General features: G+C 47.4%; 1 protein-coding gene across 1 annotated transcript in view; it reads left to right on the top strand.

Moving 5' to 3' along the window:
- ric1 (RIC1 homolog, RAB6A GEF complex partner 1) overlaps positions 1–11,506 on the top strand; it is a 44,495-nt gene extending 32,989 nt beyond the window's left edge. The window contains exons 9-27 of the mRNA XM_080476936.1: positions 8–152; positions 257–305; positions 411–617; positions 735–947; positions 1,746–1,784; positions 1,880–1,990; positions 2,668–2,757; positions 2,854–3,014; positions 4,448–4,586; positions 5,127–5,243; positions 6,121–6,528; positions 7,378–7,689; positions 7,778–7,936; positions 9,045–9,181; positions 9,297–9,577; positions 9,807–10,019; positions 10,290–10,467; positions 10,550–10,738; positions 11,177–11,506. Of these exons, the coding sequence (XP_080333062.1) occupies positions 8–152; positions 257–305; positions 411–617; positions 735–947; positions 1,746–1,784; positions 1,880–1,990; positions 2,668–2,757; positions 2,854–3,014; positions 4,448–4,586; positions 5,127–5,243; positions 6,121–6,528; positions 7,378–7,689; positions 7,778–7,936; positions 9,045–9,181; positions 9,297–9,577; positions 9,807–10,019; positions 10,290–10,467; positions 10,550–10,738; positions 11,177–11,483 (3,455 nt within the window). The 3' untranslated portion in view covers positions 11,484–11,506. The remainder of the gene's footprint in view (positions 1–7; positions 153–256; positions 306–410; positions 618–734; positions 948–1,745; positions 1,785–1,879; positions 1,991–2,667; positions 2,758–2,853; positions 3,015–4,447; positions 4,587–5,126; positions 5,244–6,120; positions 6,529–7,377; positions 7,690–7,777; positions 7,937–9,044; positions 9,182–9,296; positions 9,578–9,806; positions 10,020–10,289; positions 10,468–10,549; positions 10,739–11,176) is intronic.
- Positions 11,507–20,708: the final 9,202 nt, after the last annotated feature.

Here is a 20,708-nt window from a genome sequence, read left to right on the forward strand (position 1 = left end):
CTCACAGACATTTATAACAAGACGGGCCCCGTCAAGCTGATCTGCTGGTCACCTGACTGCAGCGTTGCCATGGTGACGTGGGAGTGTGGCGGCCTGTCGCTGTGGAGCGTCTTCGGCGCTCACCTCATCTGCACTCTGGGAGAGGACTTTGCGTGGGTGGACACACACACACACACACACACACACACACACACTTGAACATATTTTCTGTCTCGTTTCATTTGCTGAAGTATTTGTCCGTCTGTTCTCCCATCAGGCATCGCTCCGACGGCACCAAGAAGGATCCTCTTAAAATCAGCTCTATGGTGATGAGACGCTCAGATCTTCTGTCCTCTCCATCAATTCAAGTCACTAATTTCCTGTTGAATGTATTTACTCTGTGCTGAATCTTAACCTGTGGTGGTTTGCAGAGCTGGGGGGCCGAGGGCTACCACCTGTGGGTGCTGCCGTACAAACAGCAGAAGAAGAAGAGACCGGAGGAGGAGGAGGAGGAGGAGGAGGAGGAGGAGGAGGAGGAGGAGGATGCAGACATGGCTGCACCTCCTCACTCCTCCCTGCAGGCTGGCATCCTGCAGTTCCACTTCATTAAGAGTGCCCTCACGGTCAACCCGTGCACGGTGAGACGCACACTGGACACACACACACACACACACACACACACACACACACACACACACACACACACACACACACTCACACTCACGCTGTCTTTCTTGTCCTCCCTCGGCTCACAGAGTAACCAGGAGCAGGTGCTGCTCCACGGCGAGGACCGCCTCTACCTGACCTGCGGCGACCCCAGGCAGATCCACAGCGGCTCGGACACACACCCGCACACACACCTGCACCCGCACGACGGCAGTCCACTGCACCACCCGCACAGCCCCGACTCCTCGCTCTCTCAGGGACTCAGCACTTTACTGGGACACAAGCACTGGCACGTGGTCCAGGTAGAGGGCGCCGCCTCGTCACCTGGCACGAGCACGACACCCTCTATACACCAGATATGATTTATAATATTGATCCGAGCTGAACCTGCAGCTCTGGAGCCAGATGGGACTCATCCTATTGTCATTCTTTTGAGACGGCAGAGAAATCTTTTTCAAAGGACTCTTAACTCTAAAACCCTAAAAAATGGCTCAACAACTAAAGAATAATTACTAAAATCACAAGAAATGAGAACAACTAAATGCTGAAACATCTTAAAAAAACTTTAAATGACTACAATTTATGAAAGCTTAGACTTTGAAAAAAACTATCTGATAAACGGTTAAAATAGTTTTAAAGATTGTGAAGGAATAGACTGCAATGGCAAAAGAAAAGCTCAAACTGGAATGAAGTGTTTACCAGCCTGAATAGTCATTTAAAGTTCATCAATGTAAGATAATACAGTCTTTATACGGATATCAAAACTGTATGAAACCTTATAATCTGTGTCAGATTAATTGTAAAGGTGAAAAGTGACTAACAGCTCATTTGGTCATCAAGGCTGCAGAGCTCCGTCCTACATCATCAGGTTTGATGTCGGCTGCTCCTGCTAGTTTTGCTGCTTTGAATACAATTAAATTCAGCTGTAATTGTATGAATCTCACATTTAGGAAATCCCTTTCACCAGGAAGAAAACACTCCAGCGCACCTTTCTATGTGTCCACCGAGGACCGTAACCCGCTGTGGTCTCACAGCCGAAGTCCAGAAGAAACAATAGACTGCATTTAGTGAAACACGCTTTCGTTTCTCCTGTCTTCCAGATTCACAGCACATACCTGGAGAGCAACTGGCCCATACGGGTGAGTCGGATTCACTCTTCAGGTCCAGTGGTTTGTCGTCCGATGGCGCCACAAGTGGTTAAATTGTTTGTTTGTTTGTTTGTTTGATTGTTTAGTTTGCAGCCATCGACACAGCGGGCCAGTGCTTGGCTGTAGCGGGGAGGCGGGGCTTTGCACACTACTCCTTATATACCAGGAAGTGGAAGCTGTTTGGGAACATCACTCAGGTTGGAACACGATCCGTTTGAAACACTGTCTGATTAATGTCAGTGCACTATCGAAGGTGTCTTCACACAGGATGTCCACTGGGCCTCAAAATGTCTCCGATTCAGTCATCGGACACAGACCTGAACTTTATTTCCAAAAACTACAAGATTATTGTTCTCATGGTCATTTTAAGCACATTTGAACCAGGTACAGATCAAAATGACAGTATTACTGTTTTACTGGGTTCATTTCAGTAAAAACTATCAGATGCAAGCATATTGATTAAAATTACAGATACAATTAGTCTTGTTTTTATAAAATTATATAATTCTCAAAGATCCTCAGGGTAGATTAGATAGATATTGGGGATGACTCAGAAAAATCAAGATTTATAGCTTTAATTGTATTCTCTATTATTCAACCTTATTCTTGAGAATTTGACGTATTTAGACTTTATTCGTAACTTTCTGTTTCTTTTCTACCACATTATGTCAACTTTTTCCAAAGATTTTGAGAAAACACTCTGTAATTAATAAAACAAATTTAACATTCACACCTAAAATTGGTTCAAAAATCATCTTAATGTTGCATAAAGTTTAATATATGAGCCGAGCAGACATAGCAAATGTATATATTTTAATATAATCTGATCTATTCAGAGTAGTTTGTGATTAAATGTGTTTTTCTTCGTCTGCAGGAGCAGAACATGATGGTGACGGGTGGCCTGGCCTGGTGGAACGACTTTGTGGTGGTGGCCTGTTACAATTTCATCGACCAGCAGGAGCAGGTGAGAGCGATTTCCCACAATCCTCTCTGTTCTATCACGTTGCCCAAGCCTCGGCTTGACCTCTAACCCCCCCCCCCCCCTACCTCTCCACGCCAGTTGAGACTCTATCAGCGTGCCTCCAACCTGGACAACGCCTTTGCCTCGGTCACGCGGCTGCAGTCGGACACTCTGCTGCTCAACGTCTTCAGAGACCTGGTCATCCTGTTCAGAGCCGACTGCTCCATCTGCCTCTACAGCATCGAGAGGAGGAGCGACAGGTGTGCACCAAGCAAACATCACCTGTTCACTATCGGTCTCAATGTGTTCTCTCTGACTCCGGACCTGCAGCGTCCTCATGTTACCATACATCGGAGGATTACCATCCTCTCCAAAGCCTGAGGCTGAAAACAATCGTCTAGATTCCAGAAGAGACGATGTCCCGCTGTCGCCGCTATGGGTGCAGTTCGACTCCCTCCACACACCAGCATGTTGTGTAACGGTGTTACCGAGCCGCAGTTCACCCTCGTGAAAAGAGGCTTTGGGGGGAAAAAAGCTCTTAAACCCCCATAAAAACCACCACATGGCAGAATAAGCCTATGATTTCTATCCATCCTAAGATTAAAAATACAATCAAATGCAACAGAGTTAGATTATTTGGGTTACCTGAGTATTTTTAGTGGCCTGAAGTCCTTTTCTGTCTGAGCTTCTGCCTCTGGAAGATTATTAATATTATTCAAGCCCCTCACGATCCAGAGAGGAAATCCTTTCTGCATGTGTAACAAAATGTACAGCAAAAATACATTTGTTAGTCCGTGGTCACGTTTCCTGTTTGAACCAGACCAGAATCTCTTCAGGGGGAAAAACCTTTGGTCTGGTGACGAGAACATGAACTCTGAACCGGAGCGAGCTGGATCCCTGGTCCTCCTGAAAACCTCAGTCTCAGTTCCTTTACAAAGGATCTTTCTAGTGGGCGGGGGGAGAGGACGGGACGTAGAGCACAATGCATTCTGGGAATTAAACAAAGTTAACCGCGCAAAGAAGAAGAAGCAGACGCAGAAAGAAAAAGTATGAATATCTCTCGTTCAGACGTGGAGTGGAGAGGAAGGAGTGGAGAGGAAGGAGTGGAGAACGGGAAGTGGAGAGGAAGGAGTGGAGAACGGGAAATGTAGAGGAAGGAGTGGAGAGGGGGAAGTGGAGAGGAAGAGAAGAGAGAGGAAGGAGTGGAGAGGAAGACTCATCTATATCTGGTCTGAAGACTTTATATCGCAGTTATTTGCGGCTACCCATTAGCCACGAACTAACTCGCGTAGCCACCACGGGCGAAAGGGGCGGGACTTCCTCTTTCAGTTCGGACCAATCAATGAGCCGTGTTTCTTCCTCACCTCCTCTCTGGTCAGTGTTTCAGGCGACAGCGCCCCCTAACCAGCAGGTGGTGTAACTGCGTGATGTTTTCCAGGTTTGATCCGAACTGTAAAGTGAACGTGAACACCACCGAACAAATTAAAGGGGTGAACATTCTTGGCTCCGCCCCCTCCCAGGTGAACCGGGTCCCGGACTACCTCATGTGAAATGCCCCTTAATTTAGTAATATGATTATGTAATCATTTCATTTCCCCCTGCCTGAGCAGATCAGGCTGTTTTCTCTCTACGTTGTGATGCTGGTTCAGAAGTTGTAACTCTGCTGGCCTCGTCCTGCTGTTTGTTCTTCCAGTCCGAACCCGTCGGCCAGCGTGGAGCTGCTGCAGGAAGTCTCCATGTCCCGCTACATCCCACACCCCGCCCTGGTCGTCTCCGTCACACTCACCTCAGTGCGCACAGAGACAGGAATCACATTGAAAGCCCCGCAGCAGGTACACACACACACACACACACACACACACACACACACACACACACACACACACACACACACACACACACACACACACACACACACACATTGGTGCCCTGAGGCTGGAACTCACACACACATTTACAAATTCAAAAACGCACACGTACTGTCATGCAGAGTTGTTCACACACTCGATTTCAAAAACCCACGTACACACAATTTCATCAAAATTCAAAAACACAATTTAAACACAAAAATACAAATTCAATAACACACGATCAAAAACACATTATAAAAAGAATCAATTAAGAAAAACAAACAGATTCTAGAATTCCAAAACATCAGTTTAAATACTGTTTGAAATCCCTGGATGTGCTCTGAGGGGTGTGTTTTCTTCACTGATCCTCCCATTTCTGTCTATACACACACACACACACACACACACACACACACACACACACACACACACACACACACACACACACACACACACACACACACACACACACACACACACACACACACACACACACACACACACACACACACACACACACAGGCCTGCATGGCAGAGAGCATCATGTTGAACCTGGCTGGCCAGCTGATCATGCTGCAGAGGGATCGATCGGGGCCACAGGTACGAGAGAAGGAGACTCCGGCTGTCAACAAGAAGCTGGTGAGTTTAAACGCCTTTCAGGGAAATGATGACTTTAACCTCCAATAAATAAAAACATAATAATCAAGCTCTACACACACATCACTGCCTTCACATCCTCATTTCTTCTATTCGTCTCGTTTACCCAGACTATTGAGTGCACCTGGGTATAAGCCGCTTCCGCAAAATATAAAAAGTACATATATAGGCCAGGTTGTAACAGGTGTGGGTGTGTGTGTGTGTGTGTGTGTGTGTGTGTGTGTGTGTGTGTGTGTGTGTGTGTGTGTGTGTGTGTGTGTGTGTGTGTGTGTGTGTGTGTGTGTGTGTGTGTGTGTGTGTGTGTGTGTGTGTGTGTGTGTGTGTGTGTGTGTGTGTGTGTGTGTGTGTGTGTGTGTGTGTGTGTGTGTGTGTGTGTGTGTGTGTGTGTGTGTGTGTTGTTCATATTACATTTAATGAAAATGCTGAATTCTGTTGCTTATATGAGAAAAACTCTTGTTTTGAAGTCTTCATGAAACAATGTTGGATTGAATTCAGTGTGAAAAATACTGAAATAATATAATTTAACTGTTATTTGACGCATGTCAAGCAATAAGTGAACAAACTGCTGTGAACCTTCTATTTACATTTTTATTAATTCCAGGCTCAGCAGCAGCAGTTAATCTGATGAGGCTGGTGTCAAATTACTGCAGGCTTACAGTGGATTTCCTGATGGGAATCAGACTTTGAGGGAGGGAACGTCTCACAGAGGCTAAAACCTCTAATTTATTAAATTGAGGACACGTTGTGAGTGTCCTTAAAGGGCCAGTAACATAACTCAGGTTTTTATTTTGCCTGTCGCGCTCCACTTTATTGGAGTTCCTATAAATGGACAAATGTAAGTGCTTTGGTTCTCCTCCAGCTGCCGTTCTGCCCCCCTGTGGTGCTGGCTCAGTGTGTGGAGAACGTATGGACGACCTGCCGCTCCAACAAGAAGAAGCGCCACCTGCTGGAGGCCCTGTGGCTGTCGTGCGGCGAGGCAGGCATGAAGGTGTGGCTGCCGCTGTTCCCCCGAGACCACAGGAAGCCCCACTCCTTCCTCTCGCGGCGCATCATGCTGCCCTTCCACATCAACATCTACCCGCTGGCCGTGCTGTTTGAGGACGCCCTGGTGCTGGGCGCCACCAACGAGACGGTGCTTTACGACGGGCTGCAGGGACCCTCGGAGCCACTGGAGGCGCTGTTCCCCTACTGCACCGTGGAGAGGACATCCCAGATCTACCTCCACCACATCCTGAGGCAGCTGCTGGTGCGAAACCTGGGCGAGCAGGTGTGTGTTCTGGTAACCAAGGCCCCGTTTCCACGGCAACGCAACCACTGAAAACGCAACTTTCTGAAAAACCGTTTCCAAGAAGTCACAAGGTTTTGTGAATCAGTAAATATGGCGGAACTGTACATTTCTGTGTGAGTTTCAAACTTTTAAAACCCTTCCATCTACAACCAGACGACAGAATGTAGATGACACTTCTCTTACGCCAATTTGTGAAACGTCTAAATTAATTGAAAAAAATATTTTTGGGGGGGTGGGGCCTATATTGTATTGCTAACATTAGATTGCTGTCGAATCGTATCGAAACCAAATGTTCTGCTACCTGCTTGCTAACAACAGGAAGTGAATCGCGTCTCAGACGATGAATCAGGAAACCGATCAGTGATTGGCTGAGAATGAATGATTTCAACCAATGAGAATCCCTGTTTCATTTTCACTCTTAGACATTTTGCTCGTGGTTTGTTCGATTCGCGATAGTTTTTACCTCAAGACCAAGAAGCATCGGTTTAATGAAGAAGACTGTGAGTTGATTGTCATTGAATATGTAAGATTTATTCCAGGTCTTCTTATGATGTTGCTCTTGTACAAAATATTACTAAAATGGCTAAAAATTGCTTAAAAGCCTTCAGCTTCCCTGTGGCTGAGGTTTTTCCAGTTTCCATTCCTGATATGTGGTAAAGAAATATTTCTATCAACGGTGATTTCAGCAGGTTAATCAGATGAACACTGAGTTCAGACAAACTGTTTTCAACTGAAATCAGAAAACGTCCGTAGAGTTTTGGGCGTCCGTTTCCATGACAACGGCGCTGTGAGCCACTGAAAACACTGAGACCGTCTGTCCTCCCCCAGGCGCTGATGCTGGCCCAGTCCTGCGCCTCGCTGCCGTACTTCCCCCACGTCATGGAGCTGATGGTCCACGTGGTCCTGGAGGAGGAGGCCACGTCACGGGAGCCCATCCCCGACCCCCTGCTGCCCACCGTGGCCAAGTTCATCACCGAGTTCCCCCTCTTCCTGCAGACCATCGTGCACTGCGCCAGGAAGACGGAGTACGCCCTGTGGAACTACCTGTTCGCCGCCGTGGGGAACCCCAAGGATCTGTTCGAGGAGTGCCTCATGGCTCAGGATCTGGACACGGCCGCTTCCTATCTCATCATCCTGCAGGTCTGGGAGCGACTCAGGAAAATAAAGAAATAAAAAAAAAACCTCCTCAGGCGTCATGTGCTGATCTTTGTCTTCCGTCTCTGTGAAGAACATGGAGGTCCCGGCGGTGAGCCGACAACACGCCACGCTCCTCTTCAACACGGCGCTGGAGCAGGGCAAGTGGGACCTCTGCAGGCACATGATCCGATTCCTCAAAGCCATTGGCTCGGGGGAGATGGAGACTCCGCCCCCTACGCCCACCACTCAGGTGAGAGGACGTTCACCATCACACTGAAAATACTGCGGCCATCCAGTCAGTCTGAACCCAGATGAAATAACTGACCGCTCTTTGTTGAGTCACTGTGTTCTTTATATCCCAACATGTATGACGTGGAAGAGTTTTTTATTCATTTTATCACTTTCTTTTCCATTTTCTACCTCTTTTATATTATATTATATTATATTGAGGTATTAAGTTAAACAGACTTATAAATATATAGGATAGTAGATATTTATATCAAACCTGGACCTTCAGCGTGCACTGGCGCGGTTCGCAGCCGAGTGTGATGCAACTGGGATGAGGATCAGCACCTCTAAATCCGAGGCCATGGTTCTCCACCGGAAAAAGGTGGCTTGCCCCCTTCAGGTCGGTGGAGAGCCCTTGTCCCAAGTGGAGGAGTTCAAGTATCTCGGGGTCTTGTTCAGGAGTGGGGGGAAGATGGAGCGTGAGATCGACAGGCGGATCGGTGCAGCGTCTGCAGTTATGCGGTCGCTGTATCGGTCCGTCGTGGTGAAGAAGGAGCGAAGCCAAAAGGCGAGGCTCTCGATTTACCGGTCAATCTTCGTTCCTACCCTCACTTATGGTCATGAGCTTTGGGTCATGACCGAAAGAACGAGATCCCGGATACAAGCGGCTGAAATGAGTTTCCTCCGTAGGGTGGCTGGGCGCACCCTTAGAGATAGGGTGAGGAGCTCAGTCACCAGGGAGGAGCTCGGAGTAGAGCCGCTGCTCCTCCACATCCAGAGGAACCAGCTGAGGTGGCTCGGGCATCTGTTTCGGATGCCCCATGGACGCCTCCCTCGGGAGGTGTTCCGGGCATGTCCCTCCGGTAGGAGGCCTCGGGGCAGACCTAGGACACACTGGAGGGACTATGTCTCTCGGCTGGCCTGGGAACGCCTTGGGGTCCCACCGGAAGAGCTGGAGGACGTGTCTGGGGCGAGGGAAGTCTGGGCTTCCTTGCTTAGACTGCTGCCCCGGCGACCCGGCCCCGGATAAGCGGAAGAAAGTGGATGGATGGATGGATGGATATTTATATTATATCATTTCAAAGTGAGTTCAAACAAAAAAAACATCCAGTTCTTGTTCTGGTCTGAAGGAACCCAGCTCAACAGGAGGCTTTGAGTTCTTCAGGAATCGCAGCATCAGCTTGTCTCAGTCTGCAGACGCCGTCACCACGGGGAAGTTCAACCTGCAGAAGACCTTCAGCATGCCGACCGGGGCCGCCGCTAAAGGGTGTGTACACACGTACACACACACACACGTATCCACACACACACACACGTACACACACACACGTACACACACGTTCCTGTGATGCAGTGTAGCCTCCCCTCTCCTCCGGCTGCAGGCGCGATGTGGATTGTGCGGAGAACATGTACATTGACATGATGCTGTGGCGCCACGCACGCCACCTGCTGGAGCAGGTGCGCCTCCGCGACCTGGGCTGCTTCTCGGCCCAGCTGGGCTTCGAGCTCATTGGCTGGCTGTGCCGCGAGAGGAACCGCGTGGCCCGAGTAGACGACTTCGTCTCGGCGCTCAAGAGGCTCCACAAAGACTTCCTCTGGCCGTTCCCCGTCAGTCCAGCGGGGGGCGTCGGCTCGCCGCTGAAGAACGGCCGCTGTCGCACAGGTGAGGCTGGAAAAGAAAACAACAAAGTCCACCTGAACGCCAAAACACCGTCGTCATGGAAACAGGGCCTGTAACCATTAACCTTTAATGGAAAATGTAGAAAACTGGGTTTTAAAAGTGACTCGTACTTAGTTTTAAAAATCTGATGCTGCTTTACACCGACATGATTCAAACGTCGACCTCCTGACCTGCTGAAGGTAAAGTACCTGCTCTGGTCTCCGCCCCTCAGTGCTGAGCACCAGGCTGCTGAAGTCGCAGTCTGCCGACAGCCTCCTGAACAGCCACATGGACACAGCGCCGCCTCAGGCTCCTCCCACCAGCCATGGCTGGATGGACGGGCTGGAGCAGAGGACCAAAGACGGGGACGCCGCCTCCTCCGCCAACTCCGCCCAACACTCGCCACAGACCCACGACGCCTTCCTGTCGCTGCTCACCAACAAAGGTAATCCCACCCCGGCAAGTACTCACATCCCGGCTAGTACTCACACCCCGGCAAGTACTTTTCTGAAGTGCTCCTACTGCACATGCTCACCACGGTTCTCTGAGCACGTCTGTCTGGTTTCATTAGAAAATGGACCAACTAGTGGCCCAACATGGTAACTACATCTTTATCAGTGTTTGTGCCGTTTCCATGGAAACGGCCATTGTTGTGAAGGTGCTGTGGTGTAAACATGGCCTCGGGTGTTGATCAGTTTCTCCGGACCCCCTGCAGTGGAGGAGTACAGCGTGGGCTCGGCTACTGACCTGACGGAGACCAGCTCGGTGGTGGACGGCGACTGGACCATGGTGGACGAGAACTCGTCCACGCTGGGCCTGAGCCAGGCGGAGCTGGAGCTCATCTCCATGGAGCTGGCCAACAAAGGCCCACACAAGTCGCAGGTGCAGCTCAGGTGAGGAAGCGGCCTCCTCCCACCGCCTGGCGTCTCCGTTTACCGGCTCCCGTTTAAAAATGGCGTCTTCTCGTGCGGCCAGGTACCTCCTTCATGTGTTCATGGAGGCCGGGTGTCTGGAGTGGTGCGTGGTCATCGGCCTCATCCTGCGCGACGCCAACGTGATCAAGCAGGTGATCAGCTTCCTGGACAACCCGGAGGTTCCTCAGGACGCCGTGCAGAGCGTGCGTAGCGGCTTGCTGGCTGTGGACGCCTGGGCCTCCACCGACTGGTGAGTTCACACACTTTTCACCGGGACAGGACCTGCAGCTTTCACTAGTAACCATCATAAAGTACTTCATTACAGCAAAACATGCAGAAACAGGAAACGGGTCAACTTCAGCAGCTGCAGGTCAAACTGAGGCCCGTCTGGATGAAACCACAATACAGAGGAAGGTTTTAGTCCAGTGGCCTCATGCAGCCGCGTTTCACCCGAGTGCTTCCGCCTGGAAACATAAATCCCTGAAATGGAAACTTTAAAATACAAAATGTTGATATTTTCACAGAGACAGCTCATTGGTGAAAATATCAACATATTAGACTTCAATGTAAAGGTTATTAAGGAACTACTTTATGTGGCCCCGACACTCCCGGTTCAGATTGGCACAGGTTCTCCCTCCTTCTCTTGTGGTTCTGGTTCTGGAAGTGACGGTTCTCCTCTCTCCTCCAGTCTGGGCTATAAACCGTTCCTCAGCCTGATCCAGCCTCAGCTGCAGCGGCTCCTGGACTCGGCGCCAGAGCCGGTCCAGCCCGAGTCCTTCCAGCCCACCAGCCAGAGCGGCCCGGAGGGGCCGGGCGCCGCCGCCGCGCCACGGCCGGAGGATGGCCGGGGGGCGGCGGCGCCACTGCTGGGCCTGGCCCTGCCTTCCCTGGAGCCTGTGGGGGGGTTCCCCCGCCCCCCCGCCGAGGACGGCCCCCCCGAGCAGACGGAGGACCAGGGCGACGAGGAGGGAGCCTACGACTGCACCGTGTCCTGAACGCCGCCCTGCAACCTGTGGACTCGACTGGAAGTACTCTGGTTCTCTGTGTGTGTGTGTGTGTGTGTGTGTGTGTGTGTGTGTGTGTGTGTGTGTGTGTGTGTGTGTGTGTGTGTGTGTGTGTGTGTGTGTGTGTGTGTGTGTGTGTGTGTGTGTGTGTGTGTGTGTGTGTGTGTGTGTGTGTGTGTGTGTGTGTGTGTGTGTGTGTGTGTGTGTGTGTGTGTACGCAAAGTACCTCTCCTGCAGGTCCTTCCTTCAGTCAGTATTAATGGTGCCGAGTGGCGCCCCCCTGTGGATACTGAGTGGCCGACACTGTTTGGAGGCTGCAGAGAAAAGCTTCTTTCTTCTTCTGCTTTCATCACGACGAAGCCTGACCGGAGGAGTGTGAGTGTGAGTGTGAGTGTGTGTGTGTGTTTCATACTTTCATACCTCATCTGATTTTAAAATATTTTGTGATACCTTTTTTTTCTAAAATTATTTTTCTATGACTCGGCCCCGCCGATCGTCTCCGTGGGAAAAAACTAACAAACTTCAGATTATCATAGAGAAGAAGAAGAACTAGACCCCGCCCCCTGAGTCTCGTCACGCCGCTCAGTACGCCGGTGAACTCGTCGGGTTGAACGCGCCGCCAGCAGGTCGGCGTTACCGAGTCGCTGTGTGGCGACGAGGAAGGAGAAAGAAAAAAATCGCTATGAAAACCAAACCACACGGCGCTCATTTCCCCCCAGTTAATCTCATTTTCATCCTTTATTTGAACTTCTCTTTTCAACAAAACGCTGCTGAAATCAACCACCGGCAGGATGATGATGCTGGTGTCAAATTACTGTGCGGTTTTAGCTTCTGTCTTGTGAAGACTCGCGTTGCTACGAGCCACATTCACTAACCTGCTCTGAGACACTTCTCTCTCTCCGAGCAGCACTTAAATTGATGTGGCACCTACTGCTTGTAATTTGACACCAGCCTCGTGATCTTACCGGGACTAAATGACGAGTTCTTGTTTAGGTTTCTGTCCCGTTGGGAGCACTTTGGTTAAAACGGTTTCAAACGATCCCATCGTCCTGCCTGTGCCGACGGCAGCTGCACGATGAAATGACAGTGAAGCTGGTGCCAAATTACGAGCACTTGACCCTGTTTTATCCAGCAGCCGTTTCTTAAAAGGCTACCTCCACAGAAAGGCTTTCAAACGAGCCCATGCGGTTCTTAATTTGGCGCCAGCGTCGTTGTTTTGCCGGGTCTTAAATGAATGAGATAATGAAGCTGGTGCCAAATTACGACCACATTCTGTCGTGTTACTTTCCTCTAAAGGCCACTTTCATCCAGACGCTTGACTCTCACGCACCAACGCGACCTGGCATCAAGTGCTCGTGATTTGGTATCTGCCTCCCAGACCTATCCGAGCAAGAAAATGAAGCTGGTGCCAAATTACGAGCTCGTTAAACGTGATCAAAAAAAGAATTTAAAAAGTAGATTTAGAGAACTAAACGTTCCCAGAACCAAAGTGGTGGTGTTTGAAGTGTACGACCATATAAGGAAGTTCCTGGCGAGTCGGCGTCCTTTAAAAACGTCGTGGTGTTAAACTGAAGCCACGTTTGTTCGTAAACACGCAAGAAAAGGTTTAAAAACAAAAACAATAAATCCCGTTGAACGAGTTTTTAAAGTCGTTCTTCTCATCAGATTCATGGTCGGCGGCGAATCGTCAGTATCGTTTTTATCTCGACCGGAATCTGATCCTTCGTATATATCGCCCCTCCCCCGAATCCGTGTGTGTGTGTGTGTGTGTGTGTGTGTGTGTGTGTGTGTGTGTGTGTGTGTGTGTGTGTGTGTGTGTGTGTGTGTGTGTGTGTGTGTGTGTGAGAGATTTGAGTTTTATCGTATTACTCATTATTTTTATTTATTATATTTTAGCTGAGTAATATTTTCTGAATTGTTTTTATGACTGATAAAACTTTTTCTTTCTTCTCGTGTCTCAGATTACGTCTCAGATTACGTCTCAGATTACGTCAGTATTATGTTGTGCAATGTATTAAAATGTTACTCAGCTTTATTTTCGTTTCCTCACACAAAAAACACAAATCATGTTGCAGCGGACGAGTTTCTGTCACGGATCCACGGTAACCAAAGACTTTAACGTCCAGAGGCCTTCGATTCCAACACACACACACACACACACACACACACACACACACACACACACACACACACACACACACACACACACACACACACACACACACACACACACACACACACACACACACACACTCTCTCATCACTACACTGATGCTGACAGTTTCCTAGGGAAATGACTATTACAGCTCTGTATCGTCTCGTGGTACTGGTGGTCCACTCTGTGGTGGGTCCACTCTGTGGTGGGTCCACTCTGTAGTGGTCCACTCTGTGGTGGGTCCACTCTGTGGTGGTCCACTCTGTAGTGGTCCACTCTGTGGTGGGTCCACTCTGTGGTGGTCCACTCTGCGGTGGTCCACTCTGCGGTGGGCCTCCTCCTGTTTGCCCCGCCCCCCCATGTACAGTTTAAGTATTGCTCCGCCCCTTTTCTGTCCTCAATGCAGTGTAAAGAGACTCCCTTGTACATTTGCTTTTTTCTACTCATGTTTGGGTTTTTTTCTACTTCATTATTTTTCCTTGTACATAAAAAAAACAAAAAAACAATAAATTATTTTTAAAACTGCTGATTTGGCTCCTGAATCGTATGTTTTGGTGTTTTCATCTGGAGGTTTTTCTTCTTCGACCAGATTAACCTGCAGCTCTTCTGCTCGTCTGCTCGGCTCCATGGAGGTTCTAGGAAATCCTCTGGACCGAAATCATTTGATTTTATTGTTTTCTGTGCACAACAGATATTTAAATGTCGTCTAATCTCCAGGATTAAAACAGCTAAAGCAGCTGGAATTACTAAATTAGGTCAAATGACTCCAAAAAAAAAGAAAATTATATAAAAAAGCAAAAAAAAGCAAAAAATAATATAAGAATAAAAGAACTTTAGGAAAAACACAGAAGCTATAAACAGTAAAAAAAGTCAAAATGCAGCAAAAGTCCATGAAAAAGAAAAATTATTCAAATTAGCCGCAGAAGCACTAAAATGTATATCTAATTTAACTATAAAACATAAATAATTTAGTTTTCTTCATTTCAGATTATTTTCCAAAATAACTTTTCGTTTCGTCTTCGGTCGAAACAAAAATCAGGTCTATTGTGAGATTAAATTTGATCTAAATATTCCTGAAAAAATAAACTTCAGGGTTTTTTTGTCTTTTAATTTGTTAAAAGTGCAAAAACTTTTTGATAATTTCTTTAAAATTCAGACGTTGAGGTTCAACTACTGACGGAAAAGTTATGAAATACAGAATTGAGTCAGAATTCTGGGATTAAAGTCATTCTGAGGTATTCCGAGTTTAAATCCTGAATATGAGATTAAAATCTGAATTCTGGGGTAAAAAAAAATAAATCTGAATTGAGAGATTTATTGTGAGATTGAGGTCAGAATTATCAGATTAAGGTCTGAATCACCAAATTCTTCTGAAGTTGGATATGAAATTAATTCTCGAAATCCCAGAGGTTAAAGAGTCATGAGTTCTGAGATTAAAATCTGAATCCAGACGGAGGAACTGAGATTTCAATCTAAAATGTTCTGAAAATAAAAGCTGAATTCTGGGTAAAAAGTCAGAATTTTTGAGATTAAGGTTTGAATTGTGTTGAGGGTTTAAAGTGAGATTATAAACTGAACAATTGCGATTTCTTTCGATATCTTCAATTGAGGAATTATTTCCAGCACAATATTAGTTCCAAACCTGATATGATGACCCAATCTAGTCCATCTTTCTGAAGGTTTATGAAAACAGTATAGTTAAAGGGATTATCGGCAAGTTGTCTAAAGGGTTTCTGACAAAGTGGTCCCATTCTACCGACCACATCAAAGAGAAGTGGGAACATGAAGGAAATGTTTCAATAACTAAAGAAGAATGGTGTAATGTGTGTGGATCCTGCTGGGACTGGACCGACGCACATAAATGGTGAGATTAGCTGGAAATGTTTAGTGTGGTTTTCCTAACACCAAGACAAAAAGGTGCATTTGGGCCCTGAGGCACCCTGAGGCACCCTGAGGAACCACCCTGAGGCACCCTGAGGCACCCCGAGACACCCTGAGGTACCCCGAGGAACCCCGAGGCACCCTGAGGTACCCTGAGGCACCCCGAGGCACCCTGAGGCACCCCGAGGCACCCTGAGGAACCACCCTGAGGAACCCTGAGGCACCCTGAGGCACCCCGAGACACCCTGAGGTACCCCGAGGAACCCCGAGACACCCTGAGGTACCCCGAGGCACCCCGAGGCACCCTGAGGAACCCCGAGGCACCCTGAGGCACCCCGAGGAACCACCCTGAGGCACCCTGAGGCACCCTGACCCACCGCCGGCTGCTGGAGGTTCTGTGGGGCTCAGGACGCAGGACATTGGTCTATATTTTGGGAATGCCGAAAGATAAAACTCTTCTGGCTTGAATTTCATAAAGCTTTAATTAGTATATTTAAGGATAATAATCTACTGCTCCAGTTTAATACAACTTTTTTGGGAAATCTTGATAATATGCATAGACATGAAGACAAATACTTGTATAATACTTTTACAGTAGCAGCCAAGAAGGCAGTCACAAGATGGTGGCTTCGTCCCGAGCCCCCCCCCCCCCCCCCCCCCCCCCCCCCCCCCCATGATGTCGGAGTGACATAGTGAATGAGATTTATGTTATGGAATCTGGAACATTTTCAATCCGCCTTAAAAAGCCTTAAAATGGCCCAAATGGGTCAGTTCCATCCAGCCCCTACGACCAGATGTTATTGAGGTTACTTGTATTTAGACTAACATTTCTCCCCCCTCTGGTTCTGGTTCTGGTGTTGGACTGGCATCTGTTTTTTATTTTGATTCCTTCTACGATCAACTGTGCAGACTGTTTCTCTCCCGACTTGTTCTGAGTTTGTTGTTGTTTTGTTTTGTTTTCTCTTTTGTAAAAAAAAAAAAAAAGGAAAAAGAAAAGTGATAATGTGATGACTTGTCGTATTGTAACCTGTTGTACTTCACCACTTTTTGAAAATAATTATAAAAAAAAAAAAATAAAAAAAAGTTTGAATTGTGATATTAAAGGCAAAATTATTAGATTCCCGACTTTAATCTCAGAATACCGATTATGCTTTATTACTCTGGCATTTATTCTGAGATTAAAGTTCAAAATCTGAGATTAAAATCAAAGATGTGAAACAGGTTCCGATGGCCCTAATCTGATGAGATTATTCAGGTTTTCTTTCCTAATCCAAGGAAAGAAAACAACTTTCCTTTACGACGCGTCGTTTTCCCTGGAAATGACGGAAGACAAGTGAATCTGAGACGTGGAGGTAAGAAGCATTTTAATCGCTGTACAAGTGCTAAAATTAATTCCAGCAGTTTTGCATAATGTCAAATCATCCTGCCGTCCGGCACATCGATACCCTGTCAGTGGGATTAATCCCAAACCTCCGATCAACCCATCACTTCCTCCTCCGAGTGAAACCAAAGAAAAATATCTGAACCACCGAAAAGATGAATCGTCTTTTAAAAAAACAGCTGAAATAGAAAAAAAGAAACGTGACCGACGGAGACGAGTGGCGACAAACATCCGTCACCATGGAGACGTTTCAGTGTTAATCCCACATTGTTTTTCTCTCTTTATTTCCCAACGTGTCAAGAACAACTTCTCTCCCGTAAAAACAAAAGCTCGGACGCCGTCGTCGCTTCACTGCGTTTCAGTTTCGCCTGTTTGAACCGAGTTACGATAAAAACGCCAACTTGTTCCCTGAAAACGCGTAAACGTTGTTTAGTACAGCTTGTGGACTCCAGGTGGCGCCGACGGACAACTTTTTAGACGTCGCCTTCAGATTCCTACAAAATAAAGTGACTGCGACAGGAAGCTACAGGAGTTAGCCTGGAAGCTAACGGAGAAAAAGTCTCGTCAAACTTGTCGTGAGAACAAAGTTTTGGGTTTTAGGAAGTTCGATTTCTCCAGAAACTTTCTCAGTTTCGTACTTTTATAGAAAACTCGTCCTTTCTGTGTTCGATGCTTTTAGGCCGACGTCCCCTAACTTTTATTTTGTAGTCGGGAAGCAAAACACAAAAGTGTTTGTACTAGAAGATGCTAACGTTAGTTTGTCCGTCAAAAACAACCGAAAAAGAAACATCGTGACAGGTTCCCGTTTTAGCTTCACCGGTTGTCGTTAGCTTAGCATTATACGCCACCGGAGTTAAAAAGATCAATTTGCAAAGAACTTTTCATGAGTTTAAAATATATTTTAGCGGAAGAGGCGATTAGTAGCATATTTAAGCTAACAAGTCTGAAGATTCTGTGGTAACGTTAAAGTGAGTTTGTATTTTCCGGTGAAGCGTTCCAGCTCTGCTTTACGTGTCCCAGCCCTGCTTCACGTGTCCCAGCCCTGCTTTACGTGTCCCAGCCCTGCTTTACGTGTCCCAGCTCTGCTTCACGTGTTCCAGCTCTGCTTTACGTGTCCCAGCCCTGCTTCACGTGTTCTAGCTCTGCTTTACGTGTCCCAGCCCTGCTTCACGTGTCCCAGCCCTGCTTCACGTGTTCTAGCTCTGCTTTACGTGTCCCAGCCCTGCTTCACGTGTTCTAGCTCTGCTTTACGTGTTCCAGCTCTGCTTCACGTGTCCCAGCCCTGCTTCACGTGTTCTAGCTCTGCTTTACGTGTCCCAGCCCTGCTTCACGTGTCCCAGCCCTGCTTCACGTGTCCCGGCCCTGCTTCACGTGTCCCAGCTCTGCTTTACGTGTCCCAGCCCTGCTTCACGTGTCCCAGCCCTGCTTCACGTGTCCCAGCCCTGCTTTACGTGTCCCAGCTCTGCTTCACGTGTTCCAGCTCTGCTTTACGTGTCCCAGCCCTGCTTCACGTTTTCTAGCTCTGCTTTACGTGTCCCAGCCCTGCTTCACGTGTCCCGGCCCTGCTTCACGTGTCCCAACCCTGCTTTACGTGTCCCAGCTCTGCTTCACGTGTCCCAGCCCTGCTTCACGTGTTCTAGCTCTGCTTTACGTGTCCCAGCCCTGCTTTACGTGTCCCAGCCCTGCTTCACGTGTTCTAGCTCTGCTTTACGTGTCCCAGCCCTGCTTCACGTGTCCCAGCCCTGCTTCACGTGTCCCAGCGGAGCAGCAACAGGACGAGACGTTTCACAGCTTCTTCAGTCCTAAACGTTCCTTTAACTAGAGGATCGATGACGTCACAGCAGATATAAATGAACTGTTCATTCTCCGTTAAACTAAAACTCTTTGTTTGTTTGTTCCTAATCGACTCTGAAATGAAGCGTTTCTGCATTAAAACATCAGACGCAACTTTAACTTCCGATCGTGACTGAAGCTGATAAAACTGTTCGTATCCTCAGAAATATATCAAGAATATATTTTGCTCTCATTATGACAAACGTTATTTTTATATTAATAAGTTACATCTTTAGTGGATAAAGTGTATTTTTTATTTAATACTTTTTGTGTAACTATACTATCTATATCATTATTTCTTCTCTCAAATTAAAAAGAAATCATGCTAGGATTTCGCGTCCCGCTGACGCCGCTATACGTTTCTCCTGAAGCTCCACAGCGCCCCACGGGGGAAAACTCTACAAACTACAAACCGGGGGGGTCAAACGTCCGGCCAGATTCGGCTCACGACACTTTAATGAAGCGTAAAAATAAAAAACGATTAACTTCCAATCTCCATCAAATGAACTGCTCTTCCTGATTTGTCCACCGGGGGTTTCAGAAATAACCGCCATATAACGATTATCCAACTGCTCCGGATTTTATATAAGTGCAAAAACAGGGAACATTTTTACGATGTGGAGAAACTGAGGGGAAGAAAGACGAGAGTTGTTTGTGTTTTTAAGCTGATATGCAACTTTTCTCCGATCGGGAAGTTTCCGATGAGATGAAGCTGAACGTGAGCGCGACGCCACGACTTCCACCTCTTGTGCATAAAAAGAAAACGAGCTCAGTGGGAGAATCCGTCGGACGCCGCTTCGGACGCTGCCTCCAACGCTAAAATAAACCAAAATGAAAAAGCAATGCGGAGCGGCACTTGATAGCTTGTAAGACGTTTGTGTCCCTCACAGTAAACAGTTTGTGCATCTTTAAGGCCTCCTCTCCTTATTGTCCTCAAACGGACGACGCAGACCATGACGCGGATCACGATGCCAGATCACGACGCGGACCACGACGCGGATCACGATGCGGAGTGGACCTGGGAGGCGACTGGACGGGCGAAGACGAAACAGATCTCCTGAAATGAGACTTGGAGGTAATAAAGGAGAATGACCACGTGTGTGAGCCTACAAGGACCAGTAAATGTCTTAATCTCCCCTCAACACAGCAGGTTTGTCTCATTAGCGTCGTTGACATCGAGACAGTACTCAGGGTTTAGTTTAACACACGTGGGCCTGCAAGTCCAGACTGAGGGTGACACAAAACCCACCTCACCAAGAGCAAGATCTACTCCTGTGGCTTTAGAAAGGTTTTATTCTCCTGCCGCAACAGAAAATTGAGGGGGATTCCACCCTCGTTCTCGACTGGCAGGCTAAATCAAGTAGTGTAACCTTAGATTTGCGCTGCTTTTTGTTAGCTAAACAGATTTTCCATCTCAGGATTACACGGATTTCTCACTCAATATTCCAGGAAAGCAGAAAAACTTGCAGGCTGACATTAGTCAGGATCATTTCTGAGTGAGTGCAAAGAGCCAAGTGGCAAAACAAGCAATTTCTACCTTAACATTACAGGAAGTAGATCGCCTGACAAAGATAAGCCTTCAAGTCAAATCTTAGGGGAGCAAAACCCTGAGTATGGAAAGTTCTAGAGAGACATTTGCTCAAAGTCCAGGTTTAGTTTGCCCTTAGTTTAGACTTGAAGGCTTATCTTTGTCTGGAAGATCCTTTCCACTTCCTGTAATGTCATTTATATTAATCCTGAACACAACTACAGAGCTGCTTATTGACGGGACGGATGTTTAGCCAACAACCACAGAGCCTGACATTCTGAAGTGAGGGCAAAAAAACTCTTGAATATAAACAAATCTGTAGTAGTGCATTATCTTGTTAAAACGGGCCGAGGAGCTCAGCTGAGGTGAAGCCAGACGCTTAAAGATCAAACAGACATATTAAAGCAAAGTCTTAATGTCGGAGAAGAAAAGCTCCTC

This window comes from Lipophrys pholis (assembly GCF_963383615.2).
Source record: "Lipophrys pholis genome assembly, chromosome: 12".
NCBI classification, from domain to species: Eukaryota; Metazoa; Chordata; class Actinopteri; order Blenniiformes; family Blenniidae; genus Lipophrys; species Lipophrys pholis.